Raw genomic sequence first — 13266 nt, 5'->3', positions numbered from 1 at the left:
ATAAATGTAGAAAAAATTATCATATAGGTTAAATTATCACATGAGTATTTAAGTAGATAGGTTAAGAGATCTCAAGTGAAGGGAGTAGTTCACTAATCTATGTTTTATTGATTCCTTCGTCGTATAATTCTTTACAAAGTAAGTTTTATGAGACTTTATTTTCTGGTACATCCATAAGTACAGACCGTTCAGGACTAGAATCTGCATCAATTTTGATTTCTATATTAAACCTGTCATTATTATCATCTAATTGTGGAAGCTTCTTTTTAAGAATAATGGCTATCACGAAGAAAATTATTACTCCTACACTTTCTCCAAGAAGTATATATGAATACCACATCGGACTGACTTCTTCAATCAAATATCCTAATGCCGCTGGACTTGTTATAGATCCTAAAGTTGATGTCATAATGAACAATGACGCAATTTTACCGGTAACCAATAAAAAGTCTGCTTCTGCCCACGTGAACAAAGTCGGGAATAATATAGACATAGCAAATCCAGTTACAGCAGTAGAAATCCATACGGTAACAGAAGAATTTATCATAGGTGAAAATGATAACAACAGAAAAGATATCACAAGTAAAGATGAATATATACCAACTAAGGGTATTGACTTAACTATATTACTAATTGGGATTCCTGTTAATCTCCCAAAAGCAAAGAAAGTCCAGAATACGGCGGTCACATAAGATCCATCTTCCTTAGTCATGGCCATCTGTTCCACACAAAATGTTGCAACATAAGCACCTATTGTGTCTTCCATCGCAGTGTATAGTAGAAATATAATGGACATTATTGTCAAAATTACCAGTTTGACAAGGAAAGATAATCGACGTTCATTTCGATCAATTTTTACCTCATCGATTTGTCGTTTGGCTAGTCTTCTGGATTTGATATAAACAAGTAAAAACGATACAGATGAAGACATGGCGAGAACACCTGATATTGTGTACGGAATGAATATATGTGAATCCTTCGACGTATGGTACGTGGTATTTCTTTCCACAGTTGTTAGATTATTCAAATGATATGAAATGTTATCTAATTGTATATTTCCAGTTTGCATAACTAACGATGATTGGTTTATTATCGACGAATTGCCACCATTATCATACTGTTCTGTGAGAAATGGTGCTGTGACCAAAGGACTGATTATTCCTCCTGTAGCAAATGCAAAATGCATGGCCTGCATATAAGGACTGACTTGATTTCCAAATAGACTCAAGAGCTCCGAATTTGCAACTGAAAAGTAAAGCGATTCATTAAATTCTTAGCACAATTTATTTATAATGACCCTTTTGACAATATTTAATTTTCACTGGAAATATACTCGATATCGGTTAGAAATTATAGGTTTATCCAATAGATGAAGACCGACGTCAGTTTACGTTCGTGCGAACAGATTATGTAAGAACTTTTATTATATCAGTTGTAAGAGAAACATATATTAGACTTTCGTTTAGTCTTCTACTTTTTTGGACGTCGTTAGATGCTCTATGATGTTATGTCATAATTTATGTATGTCCGTAAGTTCATTAAACCATGAGTTCCAAGCGGTTAATTAGTTATCAAAGGTACCAGAATTATAATTTAGAACGCAAGACGCGCGTTTCGTCTACATAAGACTCATCAGTGACGCTCCGGACGCCATCACGAGTTGGTTGACTGTTATGAAATATCTGTTCGAAGATGATGACAGATATATTCCAATTGTTGTATCTACAATAGCGTCATTTTCTTTTCGAATGTGACCTACCAAAAATACACGGATCACCGGGATTTTACGAGCAACACGATGGTACCTCATGTCACATTGTCAAGCAGGATCATCTTTCCCCTCGGGAGCACCTGCTACCGCCCCTTAGTTTTGTTTTAATAGGGTTTCATGTTGCTCTTGCTTTAATTATTTTTGTTCTTAGTGCTTTTTCAATGTTTGAGTTGTTTATACTGGTAACAGTCTCGTGTATCCTTTGTCATAAAAACGTGATTCAATTAAAAAAAAAATCTCAAGGTTAAGAAAATATTTACATCGCTATTTCGTATTAGAAAAGAATCAATTACCGGTCCGTTATTGCAGGATGTCTTAAAGTTATTACATGATATACATTATCAACGTATCTTATAGAATTAACATGACGGGTGTCACATGTGGAGCAGGGTCTAAGTACCGCTCTGAGATCAACACCAGTTTTTGGTAGGGTCCGTGTTCAGTCTTTCGGGTTTTTTTTTTGTATACTGTTATTTGTCTTTTGATCGTTTGTTGATAGATTTTCGACTACTTCATTGACCGTTTGTTTTCAACATATAATGGTTGAATATCCCTTTTGGTAACGTTCACCTCTCTTTTATGTGAATACATAGACGTGAGCACGACTTTTAATTTCAAAGTATACGGTTGTTTCTCCATCGTGCAAAGTTCACCTCTATATCCCATCTTGACGCCTTTTTAGGTTTGAAATGCCGTATGAGTGTGGTTGTCAAGACAACAAAAAACATAATTTTACCTTAATTAAAACAAGTGTCGTTCGCAATCGGTATTAGTCACTTAGTAACAATTCTTCTAGATATATACTTTTGGATGACTTACCTGTATCTAGAAGACCTCCTGAGAGGCCCCTAATTGCCTGCGCTACTAACATGGCTGGTGGCAGGTAACACCACGGTATTGCGAATACAGAAATACCATAGATACACATTGTCACAAATAAGAGAAAATTGCAATCACATCTACCAATCAGAACCGCGCTGATCAACGAACCAATCAGATATCCTACATTATGTGATATGTAGTAAAATGATGCTCCCTCCAAATCTGTATTAGTAATGTACTGTAAATCGAAAATTGATGGCCCAAATTGTCCAAGAATCCATCCCTAAATACAACAAAATACATTACTTAAGAAATTATCAATGAATATGATTATGCTTATGTCTAATTATGTGCAACTAGTTCAAAAGAGACACAGAAAATTTACAAATTATTTCTAATTTTATACAATGACGTATTTCACATTCTAAACATAATTTCTTGATTTATGGCACTATGCACTTTAGTTTAAGGTGGTTGTGGCGTCTTAATAAAAAAAACATAGAGATTATATTACAGTTTGTCAAAATGTAGTTTTATTATAATATTTCAAAAATATAATAAAAAGTATAGGTCACCGGGTCCTTTTTTATACGCTACAGGTTTTACGAAATTGTCAGATCTGTGTAGATTTTGCATCGAAAATTCAATTGTGTGGGACTAAAAAGAAAACTTCACCATAGAATGTTAAGATAACACAAGAGAAAAAAGCTCTTATAACATGCTTTCAGATAGGAAAATGAAAATGGGGCCACCGAACTTGTTTTCTTGCTACATGTTCATATTAAAATAGGTAAATTCACAACACTTTCTTTTATAAAATTACTGTATCTGAGTTATATCCCCTACTATGTGAGTTATCTCCCTTTATGTGGCAAAATTAAAAAAAAAAATAATCCACCAAGAATATTGTTGATTTTTTTGTTGTTGAAAATATAGTCGTAAAAAAATTCCACAAATTTATCTATATTTACATGAACAGTCTTACACATGAATTACATACTACTCTCAAAATTTGTACATTTCATTAAAGATCTAGACCAGTTGTTATCTGCTACCTCAAAATCCCAAATGAAGGAAGACCATAACTAGGTTTGCCGAGTTACTACAGGGACTTATCTCAAAATCATGTTCAACAGCATTAAGTTTATACCATATAGCAATAAAACAGGATTTGTAAATGCATTAGATATTCATAACTACTACCTGAAACTTCTTATCTGACAGTTTAAATTTAAAACTTCTTACAGTTATCATATATACAGGTAGTCGGGTACATTAACTTAAATATAATAAAACCTGGCGATACAGTGTGGGACTATTGACAATATGACGTTCACGATTCATTAAAGCAGAAATAGCTAGTCAACCGTTTTGCATACGTCCTGTTGTGATTTTTTCAATCTGTCTTTGGTTTTATTAAGAGTGCATACCTGTTTTTTTTTTTATAAGAGTGCAATAACATCCAATTATTTCAATTTTTCTTTTTATTTGCAATAACACGTGTGCATTTGATTAATACGTCTAGCTTATTTTAATAACATATGAAAGCTTTTAGAACATATAATACAATTAAAACGTTCGCGTTTTTCAACTAGTCCAGGTTTTGCAAAGAAAACTTGAATAAGATAGACATTAGGGGCCATAAAATCTGACTATCTTCTTTAAACATGTTTAATCTTGCTGAAGGTGGAACGATTCATTTTTTCATTATTGAAAACCCTATCAGAAACTGTCTTGATGAGATATAGCAAAAAGTGCTTTTCCAATATTTACCCTGGTTATTTCCTTGTATCATATTGGATCTCGGTTTCCTCTGCATGTTTGGTGAATATGCATTTCGTATATATATATGTATATTGTTTTCTTTTCAAATGGCTAGTGTATTTTGCGGCGAAGGTGATATTACAATTGTTTCTGGTTGTTTTATATATTTTGTATTCCCAACATTTTTTTCTCGGCCTTTCAATACTTCCTGAGTTGTACAACTTACACAAAGGAAGTTAAAACTGATTCCTATTTGATTTTTGTAAGATTGCTGATATATTGACGTTCACACCAAGTAGATTCGTATAACCAACAGAACTTCCAACAGAATTATTCCTGATCATGACGCCAGTAATTAGACCTTTTATTGACGAAAACCATGTATTTGAATAGGGAATTACTGGCCGGTTTTTTTTTTGTTAACGTCTCCTCGGAGACGTTATTAAGAATTGAACGATGGACAGTCAGTGCGTGAATGCTTCTTACTACCTGATTGGAAGATATTATGAGACGTGAATAATCAAAGTTTGTTGATTGGTTATGAAAATCCAAACCTAGTAAATGTCTTTCAATCCCGTAGAATATCGGATTTGTCCTCTCTATTTTAGCAATTAGATTGTGCCTGGTCATTTATCATGCATATTCATGATATTGGAACACAGGTAACTTTTATCTATAAATAGCCGAATCTTTTGGAGTTTTGTAAACGCACACAACATTAAACGATATGCAAGGCTATTCTAAATGAATTAATCTACAAAGCAAGAACACTTTCCATTTTCATCAGCTAAGAGACGGCTAGCCTTTTTTTTTAAAGGCTAATACGTGTTCTATTACCCATGTTACTGTATTTGATGTTTCTAAGATTAAATTAATACTCACTAAAATGAAGAATGACCAGACCAAACACAGGAATGTCAAAAATCTTAATCTGAATTCTGGTTCTGTTTTAAGCCGATGTAGCAGTGATCCAGTTCTATTCATCACTGATTCACACATGTCTATGTCTCTGTTTTGGATGCTCAACACCTCGATGAGTTATTATGCAATCCTTTAAAATATAATGTATATATATATATAATTATGAGGATACAAACGTAATTGGCTCACATTTATCTTTCACTTTTCATACAAACGTAATTGGCTAACATTTATCTTTCACTTTTCATACAAACGGAATTGGCTCACATTTATCTATCACTTTTCATTTATAAAGCATACTGACTGTGAACTGTATATCATGTAAGTGAAGTTATATTCGTTTATTTCAGATTAAAGTACTAGTATACAACTGTACTTGACAAATGACGTGTGAATTTTTTATCTACTTGTGAACTAGGCGCGCCATACAATAATTTTTAATATTATCTAATATCGTCTGTGAAATAACACGTGTATTGATTTACTTAAAACTTTTCTTTTCAATCCGTCTTATGAGCGTGTATTGATTTATTTGATTTACATTAATCTTTGGTTAAAATGACATATAGTTTATCCGTTTTCTGAGCGTGTATGTTTTCCATGCTTCATGGAAATTACTACAAAATTAATGTATTAACTTGCAGCATTTTTTCTTACCTGAAATGTCCTGACGTATTTCCCAATCGTCATGGCATTTTATATACTGTGAAAAAGGAAAAATGACGGTAAACACACTTTAAATCAATGATTTATTTATTTATAGAACATGTATATAAACTAACTTATTGATAGGACTTAACAACTACGGAAGCGTATTGCTGTCACCAAAGGAAGTATCGTAAGTATTCAGTGACGACAATGTATGGTGTACCATTTGGTTCAACAAATATTTTTGCTAATAATCATTTTAATTCCCTGGTTGCATATTTTGTTTATCGGTAAATTTTCATTTTTATTACTAATTCGCTACTTTCAATGGTAAATCTCTTCCTTTTTTCACCTTCCAATACTACATTCATACTACACGAAAAGCCTGAGAAGCGAAAGGTACCAAACGGACACTCAAACACATTACTCTAGAAACTGACTATGCCAGGCCAAATACAAAACAAAAAACAACTCTATACACATAATAAAACATAACAAAATCAAAGACCGAGCAGCACAAACCCCACCAAAAACCTCCTGTGCTTTGGAAAGGTAAGCAGATCCTGTTCCACAACTATAAGTTAATGTATTAGACAGTGCTACGGGGCGCCGAATGGGACTCTTGTGGTTTTGTACAAAATTCAATTCTGTCATAACAAAAAAATTTTGTCTTACAAAACTATGTGCTACAGACTTGTTTTGTGAGAACTTCAATTTTGTGATGACAAAATTCATTTGTGTAGACAAAATTAATTTTTGTCATGACAAAATTCATTTTTGTAGACAAAATTCATATTTGTCATGACAAAAGTCAATTTTGTCTAAAAGGTATGCAAATATAAACATATTTGCATACAAAATTGACTTTTGTTACCTGATATGGAAATTAAATCACACAAGTCAATTGTGTGAGGTAAGATTCAACTTTGTGAGACAAAATTTACTTTTGTGAGACAAAATTAACTTTTGTGAGACAAAATTGATTTTTGTGAGACAAAATTCAATTTTGTGAGAAAAAATTCAATTTTGCCAATTTTGTTGAGACAAAATTCATTTTTGTCAATTTTGTGTAACAAAAGTCGATTTTGTATGCAAATTAGTTCACAGAAACCAAACTAAACTAATTTGAATACAAAATTGACTTTTGTCGCCCAATTTTCAAATTAGGTAACAAAATTCAAGTCTGTGTAACAAAAATGAATTTTGTCATGACAAAAGTGATTTTGTTCGCTGATAGATAATTTTGTATGACAAAATTTTAAATTTGTAGTATGATACAAATTTTGTTAAACTGAACTTATTTTTGTTGAACAAAAGTCACTTTTGTCCGTACAAAATTGAATTTTGAGTACAAAACTACAAGAGTCCCATTCGGCGCCCCGTAAGTGCGGCGTCGTAACTTCTATTGAGGCAGTGAGACAACTTCCCTATATATTATTTTGCCATGATAAAAGAACAGAAAAAAATAAGAGAAATAGAGTTCAGACGGTTACTAACATCGGTCTTGTGATATCACAACCGAAAAGAGAACGAGGTTGTATCTACAAGCTATGGAGCCTCTTCAGGATTACATGTACATCCCATTATAGCCATCCAAATCATGATTATCCACAAAACCTTCGGAGGGATTTCAACTTTTCCATTAGAGCCTCGAGGTTGAATAGATTCCTTGAAAGCGATAATTCTCTATCTAGGAAATTATCATAGGAAACGCAAGCCCTAAAATATCGTAATAATATTGAAAGATACATTCTCCATACAAAAAAAAATATATGCAATTACCACTGGAATATTGCTACACTGTTGGGGTTCGTGTTGTTTATTCTTTAGTTTTCTATGTTGTGTCATGTGTACTATTGTTTTTCTGTTTGTCTTTTTTTCATTTTTAGCCATGGCGTTGTCAGTTTGTTTTAGATTTATGAGTTTGACTGTCCCTTTGGTATCTTTCGTCCCTCTTTTCTATCAAATTGGACCAAAGTGTTGGCCCAGACACTTGAGACCATCAAATCGAAGATATCTTCATGTTTGTAATACCCCCTTTGAGGTCTCAAACTCTATGACATCTCAACGGCCTTAAATCTATAACATTATGTTTGAAACTTGTTAGTGTCAGTAATGTTATATAAGTCGGGGAAGTTTTTGTTAATTACATCGTAAACAAATGAGACTTTTGTATAAAGAGTAAAAGTTGAAAGGTAACACGGGTTAGAAGCTGAACATACATAATCAACAACATCTTCTTCCTTTAGACACACTATATCAATATTCAATTTGTTAGAAAGTATTTGGGTTTTTTTAATGGCAAACTTTTCTTTCAAATCACCAAGGGTTCATATACTTCAGGTGTATATTTATATGGTCACTAGATATTAAAACTGAACATTTCGTTTCTCTTAATTGTATTCCCAAATTTGTCGATTTATCCCCCAACCAGACAAATTATATAAATACTAAAGCAATATCATTTACGTCAAGAACCTAAATGTTACAATTGTACGGTGTCAGAAATAAAAATTTATAAAGGGTCCTCGTACACTCAGTGAATACATGATTGATCAAAATTTAAAAGCTGATTAAAAACAATTTGTTAATTCACAGTCTATACTGATGAAAAGGTTGTTTTAGAAAAATGGAAAACTGATTTTCAAAATATATATAATATGGATAATTCAGCGGACGATTTCGATGGTAATTTTAAAAAATACGCCTCTAGTCATAAAGTCTTATTAGAAGAAAGAATGTTCGATCCTTTGTTTATTGAAAATGAAGAGTTGAATTCAGCTATAACTATAGATAAAATAAGGCGACTTGTCTCAAGAACAAAAAACGGTAAATCGTGTGGAATTGATAATATCCCTTATGAAGTATTGAAGACAGAAAACCATGCCAAGAAATTGCCTCCGTTGAAATTCTGCAAACACCCCATAGAGCAAATTACATGGATGATTAATTTTGACCATTTGGTATATGGCCGTGTTCTAAGCGACACGTACATGAAGGTCATACATTAATTTCTTGAATGAAATCAAATCTTTAGCTACTAATGACTGCCGTAGGGGGTCGACCGGAATTTTTAGCTTGGATTTCTTGGCATGGTTATCGCCGTCCTATCCTATATTCTATGTTTCAACCAGTGTTCGACACGAGCATTGTACCATCATTATTGGACCAGGCTATTATCTGTCCGATACTTAAAGATAAATCACCAGATAAACGCATTCCACTACACTATTGAGGAATCAGTTTCTTGTCGTGTGTTTCGAAGCTGTACAGTGGATTTATAAACAATAGAGTGTCTTCATATCTGGAGGATAATGATTTACTTTCTCAGGATCAAAACGACTTTCGTAAAAATCGTTCGTGTGAGGATCATATATTCACCCTTACCAGCATAATAAAAAAACATTATCGCTATTTTGTGCATTTTTCCTTTGATCTTTTTTTTGTGTTAATTTTCATATCAAGGTACTCGCTTGAGATGGAAAATTATCGCTAGAAACTAAGCAGGCACTTGGCGTTGCTAACGAAATTGCCATGAAATTGACGACTCGTCACAGGTAAAATAGCGATAAATAGATTATCATTGATCATCTCTACTCGCCGTCCCGGCTCACGCGAGAAAATCAATCTCGTTGAGATGAACAACGATAATCTATAAATCCTAATGTTACTGCCACATTTATTGATCTAAAAAAGGCTTTTGATTTCGTAGATCGTGATATGTTTCTGTACAAACCGTTGCTTAATACTATTGATGGGAAAATATATAACTCTATTAAAAGTTTATATGTTCAAACAACCGCAAGTATTCGATTAAACAATAAAATGTCCGGTTAGTTTTTATGTAACTCTAATGTAAAACAAGGTGATAATTTATCTCCGACATAATTTTCTGTTTTTATTGATGATCTTGTAGATAAAATCAACCAACTTGGACTTGGTATTAATATTGGAGAATCGAAATTGTCTTTACTTCTATATGCGGACGATATTGTTTTGATGGCCGAGAATGAATGTGACATGCAAAAGATGCTAGATAAATTACATGATTGGTGTAAAAAAAATGGAGAGTCTTAATTAATACAGACAAATCAAAAGTTGTACACTTCAGAGCATCTCGCAAAAAAAAGGAGTGAATTTCAGTTTAGAATCGGAGGGAACATTTTGCAAATAACAGACAAATATAAGTATCTTGGAGTTATTTTCAACGAGAAAAAAGATTATACATCGAATGCTGAAAATCTTTCTGCAGCTGGTGGAAGAGCTATTATATCGAAGATACACAGTTTAAAAAAATTCGGTATAAAGACTTATGAAAAACTGTATGTCTCTTGTATTGTACCTATACTCGACAACTGTTCTTCAGTATGGGGCCATAAGATTCTTTTTGGGAGTTCACAAGTTTGCTCCAAAGCTGGCTATCAATGGAGATGTTGGATGCAAGGGGTACAATCAAAATCACGTGACGGATATACACACACCGGAAGTTACAGTCGAACTCGCCGCTTGAAAGGTTAGTAGTTGCATTTTCTTGTTTATATCAATTAAATTTTGACTAATAAGTTGGCACACCGAATGTCGGATAGTATGTAGTTTTAAAATACACAATTGTTTTTGCTAGAAAGCGTGCAGTTATTGCAAACACTTCGACGGTGAAATTTTGGAACTGTGTCGAAGTGTTCGCATTAACTGCACGCTTTCCAGCAAGGATAATTGTGTATTTCAAAACTAGGTAGTATCCTACATTCGGTGCACTATCTTATTTATTAAATTTTATTGATATAAACAAGTAAATACGACTACTTACCTTTCAAGCGGTCTGCTCGACTGTTACTTCCGGTGTGTGTATATCCATCACGTGATTTTGATTGTACCCCTTGGGATGGTTACCTTCAAAAGAACGTCGCTGGTGTAATATGGTTAGATATTGGAACCGATTGATGGATATGGAAAATAGTAGACTTTGTAAAAGGGTGTTCCTATGGGACTACGAACTATCTACAAGAAATTGGTCATCTAGTGTAAGAACAATAATGTCTTTAGTTGGTATGGATGATAACTTTCAACAAATGCTAAAATGTTATGTCAATAGCGTCAGAAACAATCTTATGGATATATGTGCAACAAAATGGCATACAAGCTTATCTAACTTTCCGAACTTTTCCATAACTTTTAAATCTACATATTCAACAGAAACATACGTTAAACAAAATTTAGAACGTAGAGAAAGATCAGTACTGGTCCAGTTTAGATGTGGCATTCTTCCGCTAAGATTAGAAACAGGACGTTTTGCTGGTGAGCCGGAATATCAACGGATATGTAGAATGTGCGACTCCAGACATGTTGAAAATGAACTACACTTTCTGATTGAATGCCAATTTTACAATGGACTACGCAATCAATTATTCTTTGGACTTAGTGAAACCGTATTTAGTTTAAATAACAGAGAAAAGTTATTATTGTCAGAATATCCTCGAAAAACAGCTCGATACTTAGAACATTCATTTACAACCGCAGACAACACTTATATTTAAATAATTAACATGTATATAAAATTCCTGATGACAATCTGAATTAATAATATTTAACTTTCCCGTATCATAAGTGCCAAGAAAACATTGATGAACAATCTCCTTGTATAATAAGTGTTATAAAATTTCAAACTATCGGCAAACAGAAAAAGGATAATTATATGGTCGGCAGATGCATTAAGTTGAACACTAAATCATTCCCTTTCATAGACGTCGAGAAAATTTTGACAAAAGTTTTCTAACGGACGGACGGACGAAAAGTCAGATAGACAGACAGACAGACAGACAGACAGACAGAGTCGAGTAGATGCGTAATCTACTTCCGCCTTCGGCAACGCAGGTAAAACAGTTCTAATGTGTCTAGTATTCTGGTTTGATATGTATATATATCGGCCCTAAGTTTCTAGCATTCAACTCCATTAATTGAACCTTACAAATTCGATTCATGACATATTGTCTTATAGTCTACGAAATTTTTTTGATTCAACATTTTAAAACTCCGTATCCCTATGTTCAATTACAAAGCGGCATTTCTCATAACTATAAAACCGAGAAACTGGCGATAGCGGGATGCATTACAAACAGTTGCAGAGTTTTGCATAGGTACTATTTCTGTAGCAAAAATATGTAGTATTTTTAATATTCAGTTCTATGATGTTACGTTAAAATAATTGTAATATTTTGGTACCTGCATTTTACAGTACTTGATTTGTACTTGAAATTTACGTACGACAGGTTTTTAGTTACACCGTTACATTTTCTGCATTTTGACCGTTTGTCTATTTCAAATCTCTTAAAGTTATAATTTCCAAACATGGAATATTTTTGATATTATTTCTGTACCAAAATTTTAGGTACAAATCAAGTACTATAAAATACAGGCACCTAAATATTACAATAATTTTTAAAGTAAAGAAATAGTACAAAATATTAAAAGTAAATTTCCAGTACTACACAATACAAGTACAGAAATAGTACATATGCAAAAGTAGCTGTGTAGGTCAAAGTCAAAGTCAAAGCCCTAATGTTGTGCCTTAGAACCCCATGGTAGATTAAGACACAAGTCATATGCAGGAGATAACAATTCAATGATATTAGGATGGAATACATCGTTATATTTAAAACTTTGGCGGATATTGTCAGTTCATTACATATCTCTCACTGAAGAAAGAACTTCAGAACATTTAAAATAAGCTTGCTACGTTTGATTTATAGAAACGAGATTTTCGAACAACAATTAAAACATACAGTTATTAAAAAAAATAAAAAATATTCTTTTCAAAAAGTTCAAAAACAAGATACAAAATTTTAGCAGCATTGTCAACAGTTGTAGTAAGTGACATAAAATGTGTTCTCCTCCTTAATATCATTCTGAAATATTTGCCACTGGATGTTTATCCCACATACGTCGATTAATCATTAAAAATTATATTAAATACTTACATTTTGATTTCTCTTGTACTTAACAATACATGTTGTACACATACAGTGTACACGTTTATTCGGGTCATTAGTTTATTTACATGTACATGCAGGTTGAAATTCCTCTCGGTCAATTTACATTGCGTAATGACATGTGTATAAATATCTAAATCAATTGCTAATAAATGTTTAATGGCGCACTTACACGACAATAATGTTCCCTATTTAAAAAATAATGAAATTGTACTAATAATATAGATTTAGAAATAGCAATATAAAATTAATAAAGCGGCCGTTGTTTGACGTTTGGAACACCTTTTTCCATATATTATTGTTGTTTTTGAATGATTTTTAGTAAATACTTTTTGTTTTTTAACAGATTTCCAT

The 13266-nt window shown here is 32.8% G+C and overlaps 1 protein-coding gene across 1 annotated transcript; it reads right to left on the bottom strand.

The window, feature by feature from the left end:
- Positions 1-141: 141 nt before the first annotated feature.
- Positions 142-6055, bottom strand: LOC139511739 (sodium-dependent glucose transporter 1A-like). The gene is made up of 4 exons (XM_071298783.1): positions 5936-6055; positions 5240-5408; positions 2591-2876; positions 142-1245 (listed from the first exon to the last, which is right to left on the bottom strand). Exons 2-4 carry the CDS (start codon positions 5354-5356, stop codon positions 146-148), a joined length of 1503 nt encoding a protein of 500 aa, XP_071154884.1. The 5' UTR covers positions 5357-5408; positions 5936-6055; the 3' UTR covers positions 142-145.
- Between the last annotated feature and the right edge of the window lie 7211 nt (positions 6056-13266).

Source organism: Mytilus edulis, chromosome 2 (genome assembly GCF_963676685.1).
Source record: "Mytilus edulis chromosome 2, xbMytEdul2.2, whole genome shotgun sequence".
In the NCBI taxonomy this organism is placed as follows: Eukaryota; Metazoa; Mollusca; class Bivalvia; order Mytilida; family Mytilidae; genus Mytilus; species Mytilus edulis.
This window is presented reverse-complemented; position numbering and strand designations above follow the sequence as displayed.